The sequence below is a fragment of the Salvelinus sp. IW2-2015 genome, linkage group LG14 (genome assembly GCF_002910315.2).
Source record: "Salvelinus sp. IW2-2015 linkage group LG14, ASM291031v2, whole genome shotgun sequence".
Lineage (NCBI taxonomy): Eukaryota > Metazoa > Chordata > Actinopteri > Salmoniformes > Salmonidae > Salvelinus > Salvelinus sp. IW2-2015.
The window spans coordinates 6209229-6235949 of NC_036854.1; the positions used below are offsets into that span (position 1 = coordinate 6209229).

The following is a 26721-nucleotide window of genomic DNA, read 5'->3' on the forward strand; positions in this document are numbered from 1 at the left end:
CTATATCGGCATTTTAGATTTTGCAGCTAGTGAAAATCGCTCAGTTCTGCCTCCAGGACAAGACTCATCCCAAAAACGTCAACAAGGCAAAGCACCCAAACAAATGTAATCCATCTCTCTCTAGTCCCTTATTTTGCTGTCATGGGAACAGCGGTGCTGTTGTTACGAAACAAAACATGAGGACAGGCCCTGCTGTTTCCCTCCATGGGAGATTGCAGAGCTGAATTAGCTAAGTGATCTCATGGTTCACTGTCTTATCACTTGGGCCTTGGCTGCCGGTGAAGTAATGCCACAGGCACAAACTGAAGCAGATGATTTAAAGACAACCGCTGCCAGAGAAACTTACATGAGCACCAGGGAATGCAGTGGGATCAATTGAGTTACAGACTGGAGGGGAGGACAAAAGAGAGGGTCCACAGGCAGTAATTTAGTTTCTCATACATAATACCCGATAACTACCCAACCTGTCAATAATCTGTCCAGAAAGGTATACTCCATTAAAGTAATTCAGGCTTGTTAATAGAGATTAAGGAGGAAGTATAAAAGTGTCCAAGAATAATATCTGTATAAACTGCCCTTTGAGAAATGTTCATTGATATGCAACAGGACCTCACTATTCCTTCAGTTGTTCTGAACACTATTGGCATTGTCCAAAATATTTCTAAACAAACTGACCTCTGACCTGTCCATTACAAAAGACAATAGATTTTTTTAACCCTTGATCATCCTCCACATAACACACAGGATAGCTGTGTGGAGTTCCTAAAGCCAATGACAATGACTTGATGACGGAAACGACACTGAAGCCCTACCTTACCCACACGGACAGCAGACATTTATTGTATCATCACAGAGGGAAAAATATTTTGATCGGATTAAAAATAACTTACAATTGAAACAGTGGAAAAAGTTATTAATGGAACGTTCCCTAGTCCCTAGGGATGTGACTGCCTGGCACGGGAGGCTGCAGAGGGGAGGACTGCTCATAATAATGGCTGGAAGGGAGTAAATGGAATGGTATCAAACACATGTGTTTAATACCATTCCACTGATTCTGCTCCAGCCATTACCATGAAACTAGTCCTCCCCAATTAAGGTGCCACCCACATGTGCTGCCTGGGTATGTGTGTATGGTACCACAAGCTGGCAGAGGACACATCTACTGGCTACCACTGGAATAACAGTGAGAGGGTGGGATAGCATCTCTGTTTACTGTGTGCCTTCAAACGGCAGGGTCTCTCATGGAACCTCTTATCAGAACAAAACCCATTGGGAACATCTATTGTTTTGACATGGGAAAACGTCAAAGTGGACAGACATGATAGTGATAATATCAGCCATTTAGCAGACGCTTTTATCCAAAGTGACTTACAGTCATGCTTGCGTACATATTACATTTGGGTGGCCCTGGGAATTGAACCCACAACCCTGGCAGTGCAAGCACTATGCCATACCAACAGAGCCATACAGGCTTATTAATAAGAGAGACATTCTTTAATGTTAATTACTTCAACTTTCCTCCAACGTGAACAAGTTTACATGTTTAGAGACAAATCTCACAGTCCAAAGAAAGTTGAGCAACTACAGTATGTTAGACCCTGATTTATCATTGTATTATTGCATCATTTTCACTACGTTTCCTGTGTTGTTACTCAGCTATTAGTACATTTAATATATCCTCTAGAGAGAGAGCTAAAGCGTTCTTCTGGTAAAAGATGTAATCAATGAATGCCTCCTAATGTACCATTTCCTGAATTGAGTCTGGACCGGACGTCAGATGGCAGCAACTAATGTTCTTTCCCAACTCCCTGATTCACAATGTGTTCCATTTTACGAACTAGAAAGGGAACTAGAAGCCAAATAATTGGGCATCTAAATGTCCCAACATTTAGTCCATACAAGTTTATTTTTGCTATTCAAATCTATGAAGAATAGCAGAATCATTTCCCCTTACCTGTTCTCAATGGTACCACATCACAGGTGACGACAGGTCAAAAAGGAATATCTCAGTTACTGAGAATCAAGTCCCAGAGTAAAAACCGTCTCTCCTCAATGTCTCAGTGTTCTTCAGTTACCTTGACTGTGTGTGTCAAAAAGAGACATCATATCAAACGTAGATGATCTATACTCTCACCTCTTACTTTTCTCTTTTAATAACTTGTTTCTCCTCTTCTCTCCTGTCAAGGCAACAGAGGCAATGCAAGAGGCGTCTGAAGATGAACACCAAGCTTTGTCCTCTCCAGGAGTTTGGGCCGGCAGTCTTTCACAAACTGAGAGGATGAGAAAGAAAAAGAGAGAGAGAGAGAGAGACCAGCAAGCAAGAGGAGGTGGTCAGAGCTGCTTTTGTATGAAAAGTCCGTTTTTCCTTCAAATGGAGATATCCAAAGTTAGATGGAGAGGAGGGTAGATAAGTGGAATATAGCCTGTCAGTAGCCAGGACCCTGCCTTTTCCCTTTTGTTCCTGGGCAGGAGAGTGTAGAGCTTTGAGTGTAGCAGAGTCTGCCTGGGCTATATTTAACAAGTGTTCTCAGTCACTCATGGCTGTTAGCAGCTGAGCAGATTGAGGGAAGCTTTTCCAAGCCCCTCTGACAGCTGAACTATCCCACTCTGAAGCAGCCAGGGGAAGTCCAGCTCTACCACTCCCGCCAGAGCAGAGGCAGGGTTAGCAAGGAGGGCTCAGTCTCTGCCTGGTTAGTCAATACACAGTCATCTTTTCTAAGAAGCAAATGAGAAAATCGCAGGCAAATAATATAAGATCACCAGTTTGCCTTCAACCATTTGAGTATGAGAAGTTAGTTTATTGTTTTTGTGTAAAGGTGGTTCCACTTTATGCATCCATTTGCTTGCTCAGCAATTTTTCCCTAGAAGGATTCGACCACTGATACCGTACAGGGGCCAAGTTAACCTTTTCAAACAAAAATGATTTATTGAGAGCCATAAATATGAGAACATTTGTTCCCAATAAAACCAAGTCAAAACAAAGCATTACAAATGAGAAGCAGTGATCCACTCCTGTGAGGGTTCTGCTGCTGTAGTGTTACAAGCGTGACATCTAGCCTTGACAAACATAGGCTCCGTTGACACCAAAGTGTTGTAAATGTCATTGTCTAGGGGTGTATGACCTTGCTCACGCTGTAATTGACAATGGCTCTCGCACCGGAGCCACTTGAACAACACGTCTTTCTTTAAAGTGATGGCATTTAAGAAACATAAACATTCATTGTGAGAGTAACTCCAGCGGCATTACCAGTCACCATTGATATAGAAAGGAATAATCACAACCGTTTGTCAACTCTTTCCAATAAAACTAGCCTAAAGCTCAATCAATCAAGTTGGTTCTATAATGACACATGAAAGCTGGAACTTCAGACAGGTGCTAAGTTGCTAGGTCTCCTTGTTGAAATATGGTATCTAGTCTGGTTGTCTCCCAAATGGCAACCTATTTCCTATGTAGTGCACTACTTTGGGAATATGGTGCCATTTGGGACGCACACCTAATGCTATTCAATACTTTGGAAACAGATGTGCAGTATATGTTCACACAGAGGTCTTATTAATGCACAACTCATTATACTTGAACCACACGCCCCAATGAAGTCATAAAGTTGGTGTGAGAGATGTTGTTGTTTTAAAACATGGATCCTTCTATATTTTTAGCCCAGACCTGATGGTGGTCCTCACATTAAGATTCAGTGTTGCACTTGTGGATAACATGAGTCACTTGAGACACGGCTGTGAAAGTGACCAAACTGTTTCAAAGTCTAAGTATTTTATTAAGTAATCTAGTGGTTAGAGATAATTCTTCTGTGTAGATGACATACACTGAGTACACAAAACATTAYGAACACCTGCTCTTTCCATAACKTAGACTGACCACMTMWWTCCASYTGAGTCACTTGAGACACGGCTGTGAAAGTGACCAAACTGTTTCAAAGTCTAAGTATTTTATTAAGTAATCTAGTGGTTAGAGATAATTCTTCTGTGTAGATGACATACACTGAGTACACAAAACATTAAGAACACCTGCTCTTTCCATAACATAGACTGACCACGTGAATCCAGGTGAAAACTATGATCCTTTACTGATGTCACTTGTTAAATCCACTTCAATCAGTGTAGATAAGGGGGAGGAGACAAGTTAATGAAGGATTTTTAAGCCTTGAGACAATTGTTACATGGATTGTGTACGGTCCCGTGTGGCTCAGTTGGTAGAGCATGGCGCTTGCAACGCCAGGGTTGTGGGTTCATTCCCCACGGGGGGACCAGGATGAATATGTATGAACTTTCCAATTTGTAAGTCGCTCTGGATAAGAGCGTCTGCTAAATGACTTAAATGTAAATGTGTATGTGTGCCATTCAGAGGGTGAATGGGCAAGACAAAAAATGCCTTTGAAATGGGTATGGTAGAGTCCACGCCACGGCAAATTGAGGCTGTTCTGAGGCAAAAGGGGGGCTGTTTCCCTAGAATTCTATCCTAATATTCTTCTATCCTTCCTAATTATTATGTCCACGTTTGATCTTCATCCTGACATGTACCATAATAACAGTAAAATGACAACTGAAAGTTTATTGTATAATTATTTTAAATCTTTCCGGAACACGAAAGGTGATGGTGTGCTCATAACTGTGGCTATGGTTACAGTCTTCCATTCTCTCCTAATGCACAGGGAGCCGGAAACCAAAGCACTGCACATTACTGACAATTGAGTCAGGGCCTCTCCTTCTCTCTGCTCCCTAATGCTCCGAGATGGTTATCATGGTCAGAACCTCTCTGTTGGGCATTTCATCTGGGGTTACTAAGATACTGATCAAGTCAGTACCTTTTGAAGTCATTTTCAAAATGTTTGTTTACCTTATCCAACGTAAGAGCCCTTCACTTTTTGTATGGACCCAATACCTTGGCTCAAGATCTTATCGTTTGCAACTGTACAGTTCCTCTGATCAATCAAAGAAATACAGTGAGCGATTCATGTCGTTACCATTGACAATACATGTAGAAAGGTATGTGTACAACTCTCCACGACCTCTATGTAATCAAGCCAAATCAAAGTGCAAGGTGCATTGAATCCAGCTCTGTCATTCAATCTAGCTAATAGAGACATTGGTGTGTTCCATTGTGAGAAATGCTAAGTGTAGAATTTGATACGGCCCTCAACAGACTCATCCATGGTAAGGCAGGATGAGCAAATAGGCAGCAAGGCAGCTCTCTGTCACATAGCAACCCAGACCTATTTTGGGGAGGTGTTTAAATGTGCTTGTAAAATCAAGGTCCATGTCATTTTTTTATTGGCAAGTAAAATCAAAGCAACATTGGATACACTGTATTGAATCCTACGTATTTGGATGAGGTTCAACACTTGTTTTAGATATGAGTTTTTTCCCCCATGGGTATCCAGAGGTTCATAATGATATTTTGCCCTCTGTAGATTACATATATCTATCTTCACAAGAGATGGGTTCAGCATCTGTAGCGTGTCACGTTTGGCAAAGGAAAATGTATCAAATTATTTACACATTTACACGGTTCGTTCTAGGTGTCTGGAAACAGATGTTTTGCGACTTTCATTAAGGCTAGATCTCTGTCCTCTTTATTGCAAAATATAAATGAGGCAACATCTGTTTTGCAGTTTTTCTGGTGAGCGATTTCATGCTAATGTCATTAGCGCGCCATAATGTGCCAAACAAAATAATATCCTATTGCGCTGCAACATAATGTAACATAATGTTTCCGATATGTGTAATGTCTAGCTTGTGGGGAGCTGGCTAGAGCAGTGGAGTTAGATTTTGCAACACACACAATTTGTTTCAGGAAATCATTAATCATCAGTTAGTAGTAGTGGAGCTTCAGTAATAACACATTAGCTGAGATTTGTGCATTAAATAAGGAGACCCCACCCCCCTTTACATTGGTCTATTTAGCCTTATGTATGAAAGCCCTCATCTGTTTTGCATTATGGGGAACATAGGACCCTTTCAGTTAATATCACACGTCAATGGTACAGGCTGTTAGGCTATGAATATTTAATTATATTTTCATGCCACTGGCTTTACCATAATGGAGTTTCGGTGGAGACAATGAATAGGCTACTTGACCTTGGGCCTTTACAGTGGGAGTATGTGATGTAGTAGGCCTATGCATTGGAGAAATGGCTGCATCCAATTACAACAATCAGGAGGCATTTCAGGGCATGCCACTACACACCACACATTTGACAGATTTGTATCTGATTATTTAAGATAAATGCATACTTTTTTTGAATGAAATGGAAAGTTATTACATATATTTGTACAGCAGCTCATTTATTCTGGGGTATAATGATTTCATTCAGAGCAACAATACAGCACTGAGAAGTGAGTCGGCTATGTGACATGAGAGGGTGTTTGTTGTACTCGGGGATGGTTCAGCTTCTCCTAGAGAGTTGTCGCCACCTAGCAGTTCACTGTGGTTTGGGAATGGGAATTTAGGGATGTGGTATTTCTGAATGAAATCAGTTATGCGAACACTGCTGAATAGTAGGGTGGGATGGGAAGATAGCTTTTTCTTGTCTTCGTCAATACATCACATATTTTGTCACTTAGCACATAAGCACTTATTTTCAAGGAATAATTAGTCACAGGCTTATCATGGTAGATGACTGTAACCATGGTTCAACTTACTTGCAGTTGTTTAGCCAGCCCTTACCTTCACAGGCCGAATAATACTACAATGAGGCAACAGCAGCAGAGGTGCCGAAGTAGACCCACGTGTATTATTTTGATAATGTTTTACCTAGCACCTCTGAGTAATAGGCAAATCAATAACGTTGGGCTTTTCTAGCTACCAAACAATGTTGCCCCATTTACAACTAGCTAGGTACTTTGTAACAATCGAATGGGCACAATGTGTGTAGAGCTAGCACAATTATTCTGAGACCATTACGGTACATTTGGCAACTAACTGTTTGTTGGCTGAAAAAGTAATCGACACATTCTGCGTTGTGCGTAGAACCACAAAAGCCAACTCGCGAGCCCTCTGCGAGATTGGGTCGCTGGTGAGCAGCAAACACCATCTGAAAGAGGAAGAGAACATGGAATAAACATGGCACACAACATAAGCTTTTTTGAAGGTAAAGTGAGACTTATTTTACCTAGCTAATTGTAAAGGCAAGGCGGCAATGTTTGTTAGCGATCGTATTCCCAGGTCTCTAAATGAGACATCGGATCCAGCGCGCGTGCCTCAAATTTGGTTTCAAGCCTGTTCGGAGAGCACTAGCAACTAGCTAGCGAGCTAAAGTTAGCTATTCCTTCCAGAACTAGCTAGCTACATTTATTCACATAACTTACATCTGTAGCTACATTGTTCACCGCGAATGGACATTTCAGAACCAAAAAGACCTAATACGATTAAAATGGAATTATCAGAGTCACGTTGCTTTACTGAACGCCGTCTATAGTTATGCTAGCTACTAAGCTAGCTAGCTAACTTGCCCGTGTATGTCTGACTAGCTAGCCAGAAGCTATCTGACTACCTACTAGCTAAGCTAGCTAGCCTCAAATGTCGTAGGAAATGGGACACGGTTTTACTGACATAAGTTTGCGCAGTATTTTACAGGAGTAATTTGTTTACATAAATTATAGCTTGCTGCGCCATGGGGTAAAGTTGTAACTTACTTGTGGACGTAGGTACTGAATGTACTGTAGATAATGGTCAAGATTGAACAGTCAGACAACAAGGCCTAGCTGGCTAACGTTAGCTACCTAGACATAATTGTTGACAGGCCTTCATGTCAGCTATACTTTTACATGTCCTTTTGTTTTTCATTTGAAAATATTTAACAGTGGATCAACCTAACGTTATTTGTTGGTTAGCAATCAAGCTAACGTTAGTTATAAACAATACATTATTTCTGCTTTTCAAGGTCTTAAAACTCAGAGAAGGGTTGTCAGTTTCCATTTCAGACAGCGCATAACAAAGTAGCTAGTCTGATGGTGTTCATGTAAATAGCCAGCAAATAAATGAGCAACTTTATAATATGCATTCTTATATCAAAGTGCTAACTTGCTCAAAAACAAGGAAGGGAACACTTCTGTAAGCACCATGCCAGTGTGGAATGTGGTGTCTCCAAATTCAGTGTGTTGGGGGTGGGGGAGTTTAGGCTATAGGTATAGCTACGGTATATCATCTGCACATAACTCTTAACAAGACGAACACTTTCAATATATTTTGCTGTTAAGACTCGTAGTCATGACCAATTAAGTAATAGGCCTAAGTATTTCATTGCCTGTGCCACAGACTGTGGAGCAAGGAAGTAGTTAAAGAGGACAGTATGCAACCCAAAGGCATATTGATAAAGGCAACTCCTGGAATAACTTTGTTTATTAGTTATTTCTATACTAAATGACTAGCTTTATAGACCACATCCTGGGAGAGGGGTCAGTACATTGAGACATTAATCTGACAGATTCTAAAGGGAGCCTAAATGTAATTCTAGAAAACTCTAAAAACACATGACAATCTTCTTCCATTATAAATAACTGTAAGTGCCTACAGTGGGTCAGCTAAGTGGGAAATATCTTGCTGTACCTAGCATAGACTGGTTTGGGCTGTCTTGCGGCAGTCTGTCTGGCAACAGTGCCCACAGTGTTGAGAAGGGAACAAAGCTGCAGTGACTGTGTCATTGAGCCATGGGTTTGATCCACCGAGCCAGACTCAAAGCAATCCTTCAACTGCTGTGCCTATCTATGACTGACCAGCCTCATTCATTTAGACTGCTGATGGTGTTATGAAGGTGGGCTAACACGTGTAGGGTGGAAGCCTTGATTTCATAACACTGTAAGGATAGCCTACAGTGTTAGGAAATCAAATCATAGCTAGTCGGGTGAAAATGGAACGAGCTCAGTGGTCAAGCCATTACCTAATTATCTAGGCTACAGTTGGTGTACTAAGATCCGGTATAAATACATTCTAACTGTTAGCCTAAACACTTAGTGACAGAGTTTTTGACATCAAAATATAGACCCTTTGGCTAACTGCCACATCCCCAGCTTCACTGCTGCTGTGCCACATAGTATTTATTGGAAAACATTTTAAGTGCTTCCTTGAAATGGTTTCCTACAGCGGTGAAATGTCTATCCTCAGACATTGATATGGAGAGGCCTACAGTTATGTGATTGCACAAAACACACCTACTCAAAGCATCATGCAAATAACTTTTTGTGAAATACCGCCATCCAAAACCCGTTTTTGCCGTCTCTAAACCAGCTATTGTGATTGTCGTGAGATATTACGACTCCACCGTGTCTCATTTTCGAGCAGCATGGTGCTACGCCTCTAAGCCTGTTACACATTTATGATGAGAGTCACCATAGGAAATGAGTCTTGTCATCCACAGAGAGGGGGAGTAGCTCCTTGGCAAACACCTGCTCTGTTGTCAGCTGCCGATGTGTCTCCTCTGCTTACAGTTTTATCGCAGACATGATTTAAGCTTTATTCATCAAAGAACATAGAAGGGCTATTCAGTTATTTCTTTGTTGACTTGACTTTAGGTTGAGGCTATTTGGCTTCATCTTAACATCAGATTCATAATCTAGTTTGAGGATTACTCATGAATCGAAGTTCTCTTTGATGATTTGAATGATGCATATGGTGCTAATACAAGCAGTGTTGAAATGATTAGTGCAACTCCTAGAAGTACACATGCTCATTTCAACTGATGCCCTCATTTTCCCGTCGTATAACTGAACTCATGCAAGTTGTGGTTTATTATATTCAAGCTCTGGATAGATCAGAGGCCAGGCGAGATGGAGGGTACAAGCAGAACTGGAGCTTTTCTCTTTCTGAAGGCAGTGAAGAGGAGAGGAGACATGAGTAAGCATTTCTCCTCCGGACCTCATTTCAGCACTCGGCATCGCTGCATTGCATCAATTTCACCCTGCCACCCGCCGTATCCACCAGACTGACAGACCCCACGATTCTTTCTGTTCTGTTTATTAGTATTCCCACCTGAGAGCCTGCCTGCCACCAGCTTAATATACAGATATGGCCACATGCACACGCACTGTCTGCATGCAGAGTCTGTGTTGTAATAGAAGTGTGTAGACTGTAGAAGTGTTTTACACCAGGGATACAAACTGACAGTGATGTTACTGTAAAACTACATGTATCACAGAATCATGCGGTTACATATGACATCATATGACATTGTAATTCAATAATTGATGTAGTCCAGTAACTTAAGGAACTACCCAATATGTTTGTCCGATGGTTTGGTCTAAGTGGACATAAAACCAAGGCATTATCTAACCACGCTCTTCCACCCCTTTTTCTCTTATTTTCTCCTAAGTTGCACATCGGTGGTGACCACGAAGGAGATGGATGGACAGCAGCACTCCTCCACAGAGGGGCAGAAGGTACTGTAGGCTACCTCCCTCACGAAGGAAAGCCTTATCGTGCACCCCACCGCGTTACTCACATCTATGGCATTGTTGCTCGCAGCAGGCTACAGGCTTTCTGCTCTGTCCTGTTGGTGCCCTCTGCCGTTCTGTCTCATCTCTCTCCCTTTTTATATGTCTTTATTCTTTCTTTCTTTCTCTCCTTTCTTTTTCTTTCTCTCTCGCTCTGTCAAATCTTGTATGGCAAAGGCATCCAGAGGACTCCAGCTTTGTACCAGCAAAAATGTTCTGTGCTGCTGCTGGTGAAAAGTAAATGTTGTGACATTTTGATGCTAACTGCACTGTTAGAATACACAGAACATTTAATCCGGTGAAATTTGTTGTGAATGTGATATTATTTAGGGGTATTATTACTAAATATTCAAAACCTGTTTCTCTTGTCTCAACTGAACAGTGAACAAGAACATCAGCTCAGTGCTGTTTTTGCCGTGACTTTATCAGTGTTTAATGCAGCATCACTCAGTCATATACTGTATGCTCTCAGCCGAAATGCACTGCAACATACTTTATGTAATCAGATCCTCTTTGTTAATTCTCTTCTTTGTTGTCTCTCTCTCCACCAGTCCCCCGCTCTTAGGCACTTCTCTTCTGCGGATCCCCTGAAAACATATGAAAACAGGCCAAATACAAATAATCACATAAGGGCTCTAAACAAACTAGGAACTGGCAAGAGGCTAAGGTATGGCACATCATTGTTGCTAGTATCTCTCCTGTCCAAGTTGGAACGTTTTGATGACAATGGCAAATATCATAATGAACAAATTCGACCTGTGTTCGGTGAAACCCGGCGGATGTTGTTTCTCTGCTTTCCTCTCTAGTGAAATTCCATACTCGGTAGCAACGACGTCGCCAATGCCGAACAGAACAGACTATTTAATCGGCAGCCCAACACCGCCTCAAGGGGTCGTTCTACAGGGGAGACACTTTCAGCACACCCACCATGTTCCTGCTGCGATGAGGAAACCTGTCCAAAGGTATGAGCCCTCACGGAAGTCACACTCTAGTCGTACTGCAAAACAAAGCATCGAAAGCGACTCAGTGGTTTTGTATGTCAGAACGCTTGATTTCTCCCAAGTTGCCAGGTAGGGCTGGATCTCTAGTCGATCGAAGAGAGAACATGTTACTCTCCCTTTTTATGGAAGGGTTTGATCAAATCCGTTTGGCTAATTACCATCAAGTTGGAGGTGCAGCCCATTTAATCATGGATCATCACAATTATTGTGTTAGACTTGATTGTATTGCTAGACGAGACTTACTCTCTCCATTTTCCTTTCTTAAGCAACCTTGACTTAAAGGAAAGGTAAGACATTGAACCCAGAGGATTTTCTCAGCCATGCTTTGTGCTGCAACCACTCGTAGTGAGCTGAATGGTCTGCTCTCTTTGTCCTGTTCTGACTTTGCATTTCATGTCATGCTGTAGTCAAAGCAGTAGTGCCTGTGCCGATGTGCGTTTGTACTTTTTAGCTAACTTAATACCCTGCTCAACCTGCATCCACCCACCTTTGGTCTGGATCTGTAGGGCACTGACTGAAGTCTGTTTGCATGGAATATCCCATGTCATGTGTTTCATCATAGCCTTACTCCATTGTGAAATAGCTTCATTTGCGCTCCTACACTTCATATTGCATATTTTGCTTATCTCCAATGATCCACTGCGGATTTGAGTTGTTTACCTCATTTATGGCTGTTGACAAAAAAAGTATTTGTTTTAAATGGCTGTGCTTCTGACCAGAGCCATAGATTTAGACATATATAGATATATGGCTGTGCTTCTGACCAAACTGTGCCATTTTTCCCGCAGAAAAGAGTACAGCACCACCCAGCAGCAGATCCAACCAGTAGAAGTAGAGAGCATCATTCTCACCTGTCCAGAGAACCCAGGTAAGACGACACTGTGCCCTTACATTCACTGTATTTCAGGGTTTCCGTTATGAAAATGTGGCCCCGGACATTTGACCGGCAGCATTTAAATTTACCGGACATTTGAGTAATGTACCGGACCCATGTGCAGTGGGTGCATAACCTGATTAGGGTGTCCAATCACCGTTCTCAGAATGACAGAAGTCACATTTTAGATTATGGTAAATAGTCTTCCCAGAATATGCAAGTCGAGGATGCAATGACGTGTCCTTGAGGATGTCAGAAGAACTGTCCACGTTTACATTTTCCTCAGACAACAAAATGAGTAACGAGTAGCAAAATCTCTAGCCTAGTATAGGCGGCACGCGAGTTTAAAGTTTGGAGAAAAACATTTTGCCGTAAAAATGCACCTTTTATAATAAAGCATTCCATGCATCATCGCATTTGCAGATTTATGTAAGATCGTAATGTGATGAGTAGATTGGATAGTCAAAATTTAGGGTAATAATATAACTCGATCACTGTTCGCAAAAAAAGACAGTTCAATGCATGGCTGAGCGCGTATAGCGTAGAGGCCTGGGCTATAGGCCATATCGGTTACGTTCCTTCTTTCTTTGCAAGTGAAACACAATTCTTGCGATTCTACTGCACTTTATATGACTGGAGACATTAGCAGAATCTTGTTAAATAAAACAAATTACAGGGTAGCCTACTCTAACACTGACAAACAATCAAAGCATTTCTTGTCCATATGATAGGCCTATGAGAAGGGGATACACAACTAGAATATGACGTCCATCTAAACTGGAGGAGGTAATTATTGTCCAAAAACAAACTTTTAAGTGGCACTGACCCAACAATGATAGTGTGAATATGTGCAGTGTGCACCAGGGATATGGCTGTTGCTCTCCGCTGGTTGCAATATGATAGGCTATAGGCCTGTTGTTTGCTCAACTAAAAGGCAGTTTAGTCTTTTCATTGTCATCTCTTTACAGCAATAGTTTGGAAAGCAATAGCTATGTTTTCTTGTGATTGAATGTAGAAATTTTGTGATATGCCTTGCTGGGCGTCTGTACTTTTCACTGACAGTCACAACTCAACAATCATTTATTTGGTATTTGCAGTGCACGCTGCCAAAATTGCGCGGGTTGCCTTTCCTCCCGACTGTAGGCAATGCGATTTTAAAAAAATCCACAAGGTGTCTTTTTTTTACGGCTAGGAGAAGCTAATGATCCTCTGTGGTCAAATCTTGCTTTAGTAACCTATTTTGAAGTATGGTATTTATTTATGTATCGACAGGAGTAGGCTAATTAGGCTATATAATTTTGCCAATTTAATATAGTTTACTAAGGGAAGGCTTAGCTTCCCCTAGCCTTGAAGACATGCCGCATATGAGCCTATGCCAATCTACTATCCCCCATTTGTAGAAAAGTCTACCTATTCTATTGGTCAGCTTGTCGAGAAACAAATAGCCCAAATAGGCTATGGGACGATAGAACCCAAATTCATATAACCAGTAAGCCTAGGCTACATTAACAAACAAAAAAAGTTGAAGCAATGAATCTGCAACATATCAGAACATTTAGCTTAAAATGTTGCTAAACTATAATGTAACTTTTTTTGTGCAGCAATGTGCACAAGGCAGTAGGCTACGTGCGAATGTGCATTTGGCTACTGGACAATGAAAGAAAGTTGATAACCGATAACCAATAGAACATGAGAGAAATAGGCAATTAGAGGTCGACCGATTATGATTTTTCAACGCCGATACCGATTATTGGAGGACCCAAAAAAAGCCGGTGCCGATTAATCGGCCGATTTTTAATTTATTTGGTCACTTCCCTGACTAAGGCCCTTCTCCCCCGGTTTCTTAGTTTGGCAGAGCAGCCAGCTCTAGGAAGAGTCTTGGTGGTTCCAAACTTTTCCATTTACGAATGATGGAGGCCACTGTGTTCTTGGGGACCTTCAATGTTGCAGACATTTTTTTGTACCCTTCGCCAGATCTGTGTCTCGACACAATCCTGTCTTGGAGCTCTACGGACAATTGCTTCAACCTCGTGGCTTGGTTTTTGCTCTGACATGCACTTATAATTGTGTCGACCTTATATAGACAAGATGTGTGCCTTTTCTAAATCATTTCCAATCAATTGAATTCACCACAGGTGGACTCCGATCAAGTTGTAGAAACATCTGAAGGATGATCAATGGAACAGGATGCACTTGATCTCAATTTCGAGTCTCATAGGAAAGGCTCTGAATACTTATGTAAATTAAGTATTTCTGGTTTTTATTTTTAATGAATGAGCAAAACGTTCTAAAAACCAGTTTTTGCTTTGTCATTATGGGGTATTGTGTGTAGATAAGGATTTTTTTATTTATTGAATCCATTTTTAGAACAAGGCTGTAACGGATTTTTTTGGGGGAAAAGTCAAGGGGTCGCAATACTTTCCGAATGCACTGTATATACAAAAGTATGTAAACACCCCTTCAAGTGAGTGGATTTTTACTATTTCAGCCCCACCCATTGCTGATAAGATAATAAAATCGAGTACACAACCATGCAATCTCCATAGACAAACATTGGCAGTAGAATGGCCTTAATGAAGAGCTCAGTGACTTTCAACGTGGTACCGTTATAGGATGCCACCTTTCCAACAAGTAATTTCGTAACATTTCTGCCCTGCTAGAGCTGCCTCGGTCGACTGTAAGTGCTATTATTGTGAAGAGGAAACGGCAAGGAGCAATAACGCCTCAGCCGCATAGTGGTAGGCCACACAAGCTCACAGAACGGGACCACCGAGTGCTGATGGGCGCAGCGCGTAAAAAATGTCTTTCATCGGTTGCAACACTCACTACTGAGTTTCAAACTGCCTCTTCAAGCAACGTCCGCACAGTAACTTTTAGTCGGGAGCTTCGTGAAATGGGTTTCCATGGCCGAGCAGCTGCACACAAGCCTAAGATCACCATGCGCAATGCCAAGTGTCAGCTGGAGTGGTGTAAAGCTCGCCATCATTGGACTCTGGAGCAGTGGAAATGCATTCTCTGGAGTGATGAATCACTCTTCACCATCTGGCAGTCCGACGGACGAATCTGGGTTTGGTGGATGCCAGGAGATTCGCTACCTGCCCGACTGCATAGTGCCAACTGTAAAGTTTGGTGGAGGAGGCGTAATGGTCTGGGGCTGTTTTTCATGGGTTGTGTTAGCTCCCTAAGAGAGATCTTAACGCTACAATGTACAATGACATTCTAGACGATTCTGTGCTTCCAACTTTGTGGCAACAGTTTGGGGAAGGCCCTTTCCTGTATCAGCATTGATATTGGCGGGAACTGGAACACGCTGTCGTAAACGTCAATCCAGAGCATTTCAAACATGCTCAATGGGTGACATGTCTACTAGGAATTGTGTACAGATCCTTGCTATATGGGGCCGTGCATTATCAAGCTGAAACATGAGGGGATGGCAGCGGATGAATGGCACGACATTGGGCCTCAGGATCTCGTCACGTTATCTCTGTGCATTCAAATTGCCATTGATAAAATGCAGTTGTGTTTGTTGTCTGTAGCTTATGCCTGCCCATATCATAACCCAACCGCCACCGTGAGGCACTCTGTTCACAACATTGACATTTAGAAAACCGCTCGCCCACATGATGCCATCCGGTACAGTTGAAACCAGGCTGAATCCGTGAAGAGCACACTTCTGCAGCGTGCCAGTGGCAATCGAAGGTGAGCATTTGCCCACTGAAGTCGGCTACGATGTCAAACTGCGGTCCGGTCAAGACACTGGTGAGGACGACGAGCACGCAGATCAGCTCCCATGAGATGGTTTCTGGCAGTTTGTTCAGAAATTCTTCGGGTTGTGCAAACCCACAGATTCATCAGCTGTCTGGGTGGCTGGTCTCAGAGGATCCCGCAGGTGAAGACTGATGTTGAGGTCCTGGGGTGGCGTGGTTATACGTTGTGCGGCTGGTTGGACGTACTGCCAAATTCTATAAAATGACGTGGAGGTGGCATATAGTAGAGAAAAGAATGTTCAATTCTCTGGCAACAGCTCTGGTGGACAATTCATGCAGCCAACATGATTTTCTCTACAAAATGTTTGTGATACAAATTTAAAAAGCATGTCAAGTTTCTGTGTGAGAATTGCTAGAACAATCTGAGATGCCCAAACCATCCTGACATGGAATCACCCAGCATGGTTTTATATGTGGACAAAGTGTACTGTACTAAGATGGCGTGGGTAAATGCTAGTGTATGTAATGTGATGTAATGTGGGACTTGGTACTAGGTGGTAGAGGGTGTCTGGATGTGGCTTTGCAGCCTCAGTCTCTGGCAGTGAAGGCTGTAGGGTCTGCGGGGCAGCAGATCTGTGCTGAGCCTCCTGCCTGTGTCTGCCAGAGGGGGATTGAGGCAGGCCTCGCAGATTACTCCGCCTGCAAAGCTCCTCTGAGAGGAAGGAGAGAGAGAGCCTGGCGGTCACAAATGAGCATGGGGAGGAAAGCAGCACACACAGGCAGTCAGGCTAATAAAGCACACTGTGCCCAGCCAGCCAACTCCTGCACAGTGAAATATTATGGGAGTGATGATGATCACATGTGGTGCAGCAAGGTGACCTTGGAACATTGGAACACTGCACCCATGTGAAACTTTTCCCCAAGGGCAATTTTTTCCACTCTGGCAATTTGTGTTTGTGTTGAAGATGAGGCTGGTTCTTAACCAGTTGTTACTGCACACTGTATATGACAGATAAGTCATATTTTTCCTTTCCGTGTTATCTTTTGTTTCCTTTTTAGCCAACGACAACTCGAGCATCAAACGGCGTGTCCAGCAGCACAGTCGGAGAGCCTCGGCGGAGGGCTGTTGTAGCTTTCCCTTGCAGGTTCAGACCGAGGAGGTAAGAGCAGTTGCTTATACACTTTGTCATCTCGGAGTAGGAGTGCTGATCTAGGATCAGTTTTTGCTTTTACATTATAATGGATATGTTAATATGGATGGGGGAGGCTGATCCTAAGTCAGCACTCCTACTCTTGAGATGCTTTATGTATAGGCCCTGAAGGTGGAAAAGGACCTGTGCCTGCTTAGTAAGTGCATGTCTCTGTGGTCATCTAGATTTGACTGTTTAGTGTTTACCATGCAGCCTTTCCATATGAGAGGACTCTGAACCTGCTGGGCTGGAGTGGGAGCTACTCCCCTCTGGGCCTTTCTCTCAGGCCTTGCTAGTCAACTATCAAACCATCCAGCCTGCTCCTTCCTGTCTGAGTCATACCTTTAGTGTTGGGCCTAGAGCCAGAGATGAATAAATACCTGACTAGAAAGAAGCATGTGTAACAGTTCCACTTCAGTGGACCATTTCAACCCAAAAGGGCAGACAGGTTTTAAGACGATACCCCTGACAGATAGTGTTGAGAAGAAAATCAAAGTATTTGAATGTGAATGTATCTGCGGCTGAAATGAAATTGTCTCTCGTCTTTTCTGCAGGCCCTACATCCAAACGTAGTGTGCGGGAAGTGTAGCAAATCCAGTGAAAACAGCACCATGTGTGAACACTGCGGGAACCCCTTGGCGTTGGAGGCCCCCCACCTCCACCACCCCCCTGCAGCCCAGCCTACGTCCCCCACGCCCAGACCCCCCATCCGACCCCACCCCCATACCAACCAGCACCCCTCCCCAGGAGCCAACAATCTACAGCTGAGGAAGAACAACTTCTACGGTTCGGCCTCGACCTTGAGGGCGCCGCCGCTGCGCGTGGACTCTGGGATGAACCCGCCCATCCCGGTACGCATTACCACCCGGGCCGGCCTGCTACTGCCACACAACGGGAGACCCGTGGGGGCTGGGCTAGTGGGGAGCTGCTGCGCCGGGAAAGTCTCCGCCAACAAAGGCAGGAGGACGGCGGCCGCCAAGCTACACAAGATCAACGACCCCAGTAAGTCTACTGATCCATCCCAACCTGCTAAGTACTCACTTCTCGCATCTCCCTACAGTGGTTATTGTCAGGGTTTACCTCAGGGCTTTGCATTGTGTAAGGTAGTGCAGGAAGTTTTCATTTAAATTGGCAGTACAGAATGTTCTTGCTAGTAAACCACACACCTCAAAACCACTAGCACCTGTCTGTACATCTTACCTCTCTCACACAAGGTCACATTTGTTTGCAAACGAATGCCACTTTTCAAAATCTAAATCTCCTGCTCTTCTTGAAATAATACATTCAACTATGGTGGAGCGAGTGACTCATTCTCAGTCATGACATGTCTGTAATGTGTGTTCCAGTCGTGCTGTCCAGTGACGATGATGAGGAGGATGAAGCAGACGACGGCAGCACTGGTAGCGTCAACAGGCTGGACAGCGTCTCCCCGCTGCCCGCTGACTCGGCCCACTCCTCGCCAGCGCCCTCCGGAGGCAGGGTAGAGGCGGCAGTGAAGAGTAGCGCAGGAGAGGAGCAGGAGGAGATCACCTCTGATTTCTTCTCCGACGTCGACAGCAGAATCTCACTACCCAAAAGGAACCGCATGAAAGATCAGGTGTGTGTCCGCTTCTTTGAAATACACTGAGTGTACAAACCATTAAGGACACTTGCTCTTTCCGTGACACAGGTGAATCCAGGTGAAAGTTGTGATCACTTATTGATGTCACTTGTTAAATCCACTTCAATCTGTGTATATGAAGGGGAGTAGAAAGGTTGAAGAAGGATTTCTATGCCTTGAGAAATGGATTGTGTATGTGTGCCATTCAGAGGGTGAATGGGCAAGACAAAAGATTAAAGTGCCTTTTGAACGCGGTATGGTAGTAGGTGCCAGGCGCACCGGTTTGTGTCAAGAACTGCAACGCTGCTGGGTTTTTCACGCTCAACAATTTCCTGTGTGTATCAAGAATGGTCCACCACCCAAAGGACATCCAGCTGCCAACTTGACACAACTGTTAGAGTCAACATGTGCAAGGATCCATGTGGAACGCTTTCGACACCTTGTAGAGTCCATGCCCTGACGAATTCAGGCTCTTCTTAGGGCTGGAGGGGTAGACAAGTCAATATTAGGAAGGTGTTCCTAATATTTGGTATACTCTCTATATATTTAAAATGATTTTTTTTGTTTTATTCAGACTGGGATAGCATGAAATGAGTAGTGTCGGGGGCTGGGATTTGTACCCATGTTGTGGTAGTGTATATGTGCTGCACCAGCCTCTGTGTATAGGATGGCACTTGTGTGGATACGTAATGAAATGTTGTTGATCCCTCAAGGATGTTTCCGCAGTTCTCTTCTCAAAGGTCAGCCACATTTAGTACACAGGCCTAGCTATAGTGAGCCAGTCTGATAGTGAGCTGTTTTGGAACATTTCAGTCTGGATTTATTGACCCTGTCCGTCAGAATGTCCTTGAGAACTCAATGTTCCTGATCTGCTCTCTCAAGGTAACATTGTGGGTTGTTTTGCTTGGCAGCAAGTTATATTACTCTGTGTTTCTTTATTCACTAAGATAGTCCCACTCCCAATGGCCAAAAACAACTCACGATTATGTCTCCTAATTTACTTTTTGTGTGTTCAGGATCGTTTTCCTTTGAGAAACATACCGCTCCTGACATTTAGCTTTCAAACTAATTATGCAGCTGAATCTAAATGATCAGTTGAGGAAGAATCCGATATTGTTGGCAAGACGAGTACTGTACATGATTGGTCCCTAAGAGGAATGAATGATACGAGGCGGCAGATTTCGAGGCTGACCGTGTGTTTTTCAGTTTGGAAACCAAATACCCGACGACTCTACACCCAGGAAAAAACAGAAGACCTCCCCCTACAAGCTGGACAGCATCATCCTGGACTGTAGGAGCGTGAGAGTAGGGACTCTTCGCAGGATGGTGACCAAACCTGTCATTGTAAGTACTCCGCTCCTGTACTCTGTTCTCTCTCTGTACAGACACTGTCGCGCTTATCAAAAATCTTGCCAAAAACAATAGCCTATAGCAATAGGGTCAAAGCTGAAGTTATTTATACTAATTGTCTAACTGACATAATGTGTCATTCAACCATCTCTTTGTCTTTCAGTTTACGGGCGATTACATTCAACTTGAAACTGAAGGTGAGAGACATAAGAACATAAAATGTCTTACGCATTTTTTCCCTCTGCTCTCCAATGACAAAATGTTGTAGATGCATTATACACACACTCTTTTACAGTATGAAGGGTGGCATAATTCCAATACATTTCCCAAAATTCCCATGTTTTCTAGAAATCGTAGTTGGAGGATTCCGAATTTCCTGCTTATTCCCTCCTGTTTCAGGAAATCTTCCAACCAGGGTTTCTGGACAACCTGGGAATTGTGGAAACATTACTGAAGTTTAGCAAACCTAACAGTATGTGATGTTCTAGTGCTTTGTATCCCAGGCCCTGAAGTGGATTCTCTGGAGAAGGTGCGTCTGCAAGCGTCTGGGCTTATCAGCTGTGAGTGGTGCAGCGTGAGGAAGCTACCCGTGCTCTTCTTCCAGACCACCCAAGAGGAATGTCTGCGGCTTCGCACCCAGCTCAAGATGACCCGCGACAAGGGAGGCCTGTGGTACGACTGTGCCAGCAACGGTGAGAAATGCCAATCGAAAAGTGAAGCACCCTTGCCAGTTGCAACATCAGTAGTCTGTAAAATAGTTGGATGAATATGTTTTTTGTTTACAAAACTCGTCAACGTTGTCCCTCTGTTTTGGAGAAGACTTTCTATGACATGTTTTTGCTAAATCAAGTCTGTGACCTCACGGACAACAAAATGTCAAGTCTTATTGCTCTCCCTACTCACCCCAGACTCTGACGAGAAGTACATCGTGCTGATCTTTGAGAACGGGCTGTCGATGCACGAGCAGATGATTCTAGAGGAGATTCTACAGGAGATCGGCCGAGCCAACAAACTGAACGAGTTCCCCACTAAACTGCCGTTTGATGAAGCTAATATCAGATTGGTCAACTACAACAAAGCAACAAAAGAAAAGGTGGGCTTTCTCTCCGTGGAAGATTAGCATCTTGGAGCCTTTTGAGACTAGCAAACAAAGTATGTGTTGCCGGTGTTGCCTTTCCTTGGCTTCAGGTTTTCAACAGTCTCTCTTAAACAATCCCTTGACCATGATATTTTGGCTGCATCACTTTCTTGTAGGTAAAGAATAATAACGACAACAATGGCGGTAATGCCAACAACACACCGCCACCAACAGTGCGGACACGCATGGCCACACGGCAGCAGACCAGCACGTTCTTCGATGATGAAGACGATGACATGGCTGAGCTCCAACCCACCTTTACTGGACCAATCGTAAAGTACGAGGGTTATCTATCTCCTACACCTGGGTCATGTTCAAGAAAATGGGCTGAAATGGGAAGGGGCTAACACTCGTTTTCTGTTGCAAACCATTTCACTTCGGTGTGCCCTGTCCTCCTAAGTATCATTCTAAATTGATTGTTCCTAATGGTAATTGGATGGTTGTGTTGTAGGTTGATGGTGTACCCACCTCCTCCAGCCAAGGGGGGCATGTCGGTGACTAACGAAGACCTCCACTGCCTTAACGATGGAGAGTTCCTAAACGACGTCATCATAGACTTTTATTTAAAGTTAGTGGCTTTCGCGTTCCGTTGTATATTTCCCATTGTTGTTTTTTGAAGTCACATTCTAGGTTTGATATTCTATAGAAACACAAAGTGCCGGCGTTTGTAGTACACTGGGAATTTTGCCAACCTTACAAGGAGAGTGGATTAACAGTTTTTCTATGTGTGCATCTTCCCTTTTAGATATTTAGTTTTGGAGAAGTTGAAAAAAGAAGACTCACAAAGGAGTCACGTGTTCAGCTCCTTCTTTTACAAGAGGCTCAACCAAAGAGAGAGGAGAAGCATCCCAGACACCACGAACCTAACGTGAGTCTCCTCTCCTCTGCCGAGAGCGGCCCGACAGCTCCCAGATCTATTTGTGCTGTTTTGCCAACTCATTCGGTCATTATCACGGCAAACATTGTTTTAGTTGTCGAGACGGCACAAACTGATGTGGGACCAGGCAAGGGCAACACATTTCAGACAGAATTCAGTAAACCATGTCTCTTGTTTGCTAGGATCCAGAAGAGGAAGCACAATCGGGTGAAGACGTGGACCCGACATGTAGACCTGTTCCAGAAGGACTTCATCTTTGTTCCCATTAACGAGTCGTGAGTGCTGCTCAATATCCCTGGCTGCGCCCAAATTACACCCTATTCCCTATGTAGTGCACTATATTTGAGTGGAGCCCGACTATATAAGGAAGGGAAAGGGGATACCTAGTCAGTTGCACAACTGAATGCATTCAACCCAAATGGATCAGAGCGGTGCGGGGGGCTGCCTTAATCAACGCCTTTGTCATCGGTGCCCAGGGAGCAGTTGTTGTGGGGGTTAACTGCCTTGCTCACGGGCAGAACGGTTGATTTTTCCACCTTGCCGGGATTCGAACAAGCAACCTTTCGGTTACTGTCCCAACACTCTAACCTCTAGGCTACTTGCCATTTGAGATGCAAATTTCAACATGGAAATGAATTGACTGTTTTCTTGTCTCAAGTGCAATGATGGTGAACAGACTGATACAAAATAATAGACAAAGATGGTAGACCTAACTGTCTCTCTTAACCAAACCCATTGCTGTATGTGTTTCAGAGCCCACTGGTACTTAGCAGTGATTTGCTTCCCAGGCCTTCAGGGCCCTCAGTTTGTGACCAACCCCCTATACCAGGCCCCGGAGTCAGCACCAGGGCCGACACAGGCTGCCCCCCAGGGCAGCCCCCCTGACCACTGCCGGCCCCTGTCTCCAGAGCCAGACCACTTTGAGCCTCTGTCCCCAGACAGAGAGGAACCCGTGGCCACCTCAGAGAAGCTGTCCCTCAGTGCCACTGAGGCCTCCTCGGGGAGACACTCTCACAGCGAGCAGCCAAAGGGGGTGTCCACCTGTCCCAATGGGCGCCAAGAACCTCCCAAGACCTCTGGAGCTAGGGTGAATGGACAGGTCAATGCCCAGCCACAGTACACAGGTAAGGCACAGGCAGATGTCACTACTTGCAAGTAGCATTTCATTGCACTGTGTACAATACACTACGTTGTATCCTGCGCATATGGCAAATAAACTTTGATTGCGATTTCTTGGAAGCTGTGTGGGAACTGACGGGAAATGAATCTGTGATTCACTGGCCTTTTAATTATGTTTTGCAGATGGTCCGTACAGAATCAGTGTGTGTTATGGATCAGGAGGTGGCAATGGTGATGACACCCAAACCTTTTCTGATGATCAAAGCTCCTGCCAGGTAACGGTGGAATTTGCTTCTCTGTTTGGTGACATTTCTGAGGAAGTTAAATGAATGTTATGTGTCACGTTGTTGTTTTTCCTTTTGTCTAGGATGAGTGCAGTGAGGATGGTGCACTTGCTGAGGACCCGGTTACCCCTGAGAGCTCGGAGTGTACCTCCAAACCCACCACCTGTAAACAGTGAGTAGGAGAGGATGTTCTACTTGTGCCAGTAGATGGCGATATTGCTCTCCTGACACCTTTGTGGCCAGTGTGATTTGAGGTGATTGTCCATTCATATTTACCTCAGAATCACAATGTTTAAGCATTTGCTGAGTGATTTTTGTTTGTTTTCTCAGGCCCTGCATTCTCATCATGGACTCGTTACGTGGCCCTTCCAGATCTTCAGTAGTTAAAACATTACGAGAGTAAGTCAATTCTTTCATACTGTTCTGTATATTGTACATTTAGTTTTCCTAATTTGTACGTTATCTAAGTATTACACGCATTGGCGCACCAAAGCAAACCTTCCCAAGCCATTTAAATGTAGTGTTTTTGTTTGTGTGATTTGCGTGTGTAACTGCAGGTACCTGGAGGTGGAGTGGGAGGTGAGGAAAGGAAGTCAGAGGAGTTTTGGGAAGGATCAGATGAAGGGCTCCAACCCGCGTGTGCCTCAGCAAGATAACTTCAGCGACTGTGGAGTCTACATCCTGCAGTATGTGGAGAGCTTCTTCGAGGTGAGAGCATAGGCTGAAGGCAAAGCGGCTCTGTTCAAAAGTAGTGCACTATTTCGGGAATAGGGTGCGATTTTTAGGATCCGCACGGCGAGAAATACAACCAGTGCAGTGTATAAAATAACAGACACCTGGGGCCATATAATGAGACGTGGTCCATTTTCATTTTCTATTGGTTGTATTTTTAGATTGGCAATGTTTACCGAATTGATTTACTGTAACAACTACTGATAGCCGACTCTGCTAACCAGAAGTGAATTCCAAATACGGATACCAGCTACTGTTTTAAAGCAATCGCACCAAACCAGGCCTTTATAGACTCTTGATTTTGAAGCTCATTTTCTACCTTACAACACTCCAAAAATAGATGGGACATTGCTTAGGAGTGAATCCATAATAATTACGTTTTTCTGCCCTCCATTCAGAGTCCACTTGCCAGCTTTCATCTCCCCTTGAACCTGGCGGAATGGTTCCTGCAGCAACGGATGAAGACTAAACGCGAGGAGATCAAGGAGCTCATTCGAAAGATCCAATCCCAACAGAAGAAGGAGGCAGGCCAGGGCTCAGCCAAAGGCTCTCCTGGTGAACAGGAGGTGGGAGGAGAGGATACAGAGGAAGGTGTAGAGATACAGATTCAGAACTTTCCCGTCAGCCCCTGAGGTGCATTGTCTGGTCTGACACGGCTACCTACCTACTCTCTTTTACTTTGACATGACGGTCCTATCTATCGGGTGGGGCTCCCGCTGCCTGGCCAAGCCTGGAGGTCGGTCCGTCTGCCTTCCTGCTGCCAGGGCCAGGCCTGATTACATGCTGCTGGATTACCCCCCCCCCCCCCCCCCCCCCCATTATTTCCTAACTGTCCTATTCCTTCCATTTACAACAAAACAAAACATTTTACATTTGTATTGAATAAAACATGTACATATGCTGGATGTTTTTGCTGCCTTTGAGATTTACTGTTTTTGATGCCGCGCTACACGTGGATGATCATCATCCACATCTGTTTTCTTCATAGATGTTCTTTTTTTCGGGTGCAGAATATACTGTTCCGCTCTTGTATCATATTTTTTATGCATCTGACTGAGTTGTGTAGAGAACTTGCTGTTATTTGTCATTTATAGCCATACCGGTCTGGAAGAAATTATCATTTTCAAAATCCCAGTACCTCTCATGAATTGCTTAACAAGTGCTTGTTAAAGGCCCAGTGCAGTCAAAAACATGATTAACCTGTGTTTCATATATTTTTACACACTAGGAGGTTGGAATAATACTGTATGATAATACTGTATAATGCCCTTTTATTGTAATAGCTGTTTGATGGGATGAAGACATCACAGCTAGATTTCCGTTTTTTCCCTCCCCACTCGGACCCCTCCCAGATAGTCCTAGCTAAATTCTTGCCTGAGAAATTGATCTTTGCTAAGAAGCTATTTGTTGCTTTTTGACCATTTTTAATTGAAAACAATCACAGTAAGGTACTTACTTGTTTCCCAAGTATGATTTGATATTGAGATAAAAATGGCTGCATTGAACTTTTTTAAGTCTCTTTATGTGAGTGGATGGATCTTGAGCATTAAACAGACGCAAGAGCACATCATTTGCCTTAGTTTTTATAACATACTGTTGGTCAGCGTTCTTCCCTCCTGTTGTTGGTTTTCCTCTGCATAAAACATGAGTTGAGTGCACCTTTTCTTTAGTAAAATATTTGGGACACAGTTACTGTGATAGAATTCATGTAATTCCATGAGATGTCATCCCATATTCAATATCTCTGTTGTAGAAGTGCATTTGTGCCAGGTTTCATCATCTGGTCGCCCGGGGCTGATAGGATGAAAAGGTGGTCATCTAGATGTGTCTGTCCTCTATTGTTTGAACAAATGACTGCTATTATCCATCGTTATCTAGGGATGATTGGGCCTTGTCATTAATACAGCGATATACAGTTAGTTGATCTTCCTTTGCTCAAAATATGTAATTTTTTATTACCCTAGCTCAAAAAGTTTAATTTACAGGTAACTGCCAAAATAAAGGAAACACCAACATAGTGTCTAAATAGGGCGTTGAGCCACCATGAGCCGCCAGTGTACCCAGAATGGCTTTAATGCGCCTTGGCATAGATTCTACAAGTGTGAAACTGAGATGCAACAGCATTCTTCCATGCGAAATTCCATAATTTGGTGTTTCGTTGATTGTGGTGACGTTGATCCGCTCCAGAATCTCCCGTAAGTGTTCAATTTGGTGGAGATCTGATCCCATTTTTAAAAAGATATCTATCTGGATTTCCCCTATCGGATAGTATTAAATGGAATGAATAGAACAAGAGTCCCCATTCAAGTCAATGATTTGTCAGGTCTATTCATTCTATGTATTTTATCCTATCCAATAGGTGAAATCCAGATAAATAACTTTAAAAAAAACTGGGCCCTGATGACT

At 43.6% G+C, this 26721-nt stretch overlaps 2 protein-coding genes across 7 annotated transcripts in view; one reads left to right on the forward strand and one right to left on the reverse strand.

Moving 5' to 3' along the window:
• LOC111972706 (filamin-A-interacting protein 1) overlaps positions 1-2590 on the reverse strand; it is a 47566-nt gene extending 44976 nt beyond the window's left edge. For 2 of the 3 annotated variants that reach the window (XM_023999754.2, XM_023999751.2), the window contains exon 1: positions 1955-2589. The gene's annotated coding sequence lies outside the window, so the exon portion shown is untranslated. Of the gene's footprint in view, positions 1-1954 lie in introns of all 3 variants that reach the window. The other variant, XM_023999752.2, reaches the window with a different exon arrangement.
• A 4275-nt stretch (positions 2591-6865) lies between these two features.
• LOC111972785 (sentrin-specific protease 6) lies at positions 6866-25220 on the forward strand. 4 transcript variants are annotated; one of them, XM_023999863.2, is made up of 24 exons: positions 6866-7106; positions 9754-9847; positions 10323-10389; positions 10995-11110; positions 11250-11405; positions 11711-11731; positions 12233-12312; positions 17085-17185; positions 17770-18217; positions 18562-18812; positions 20022-20159; positions 20329-20362; positions 20654-20857; positions 21074-21258; positions 21420-21580; positions 21755-21871; positions 22049-22171; positions 22363-22455; positions 22934-23304; positions 23483-23574; positions 23667-23755; positions 23914-23982; positions 24141-24291; positions 24714-25220. In XM_023999863.2, exons 1-24 carry the CDS (start codon positions 7079-7081, stop codon positions 24945-24947), a joined length of 3423 nt encoding a protein of 1140 aa, XP_023855631.1. In that variant the 5' UTR covers positions 6866-7078; the 3' UTR covers positions 24948-25220. The 4 variants fall into 4 exon arrangements, with proteins under 4 accessions (XP_023855631.1, XP_023855632.1, XP_023855633.1 ...); XM_023999864.2 differs by having other exon boundaries at positions 20669-20857; XM_023999865.2 differs by lacking the exon at positions 11711-11731.
• The last annotated feature ends 1501 nt before the right edge of the window (positions 25221-26721 follow it).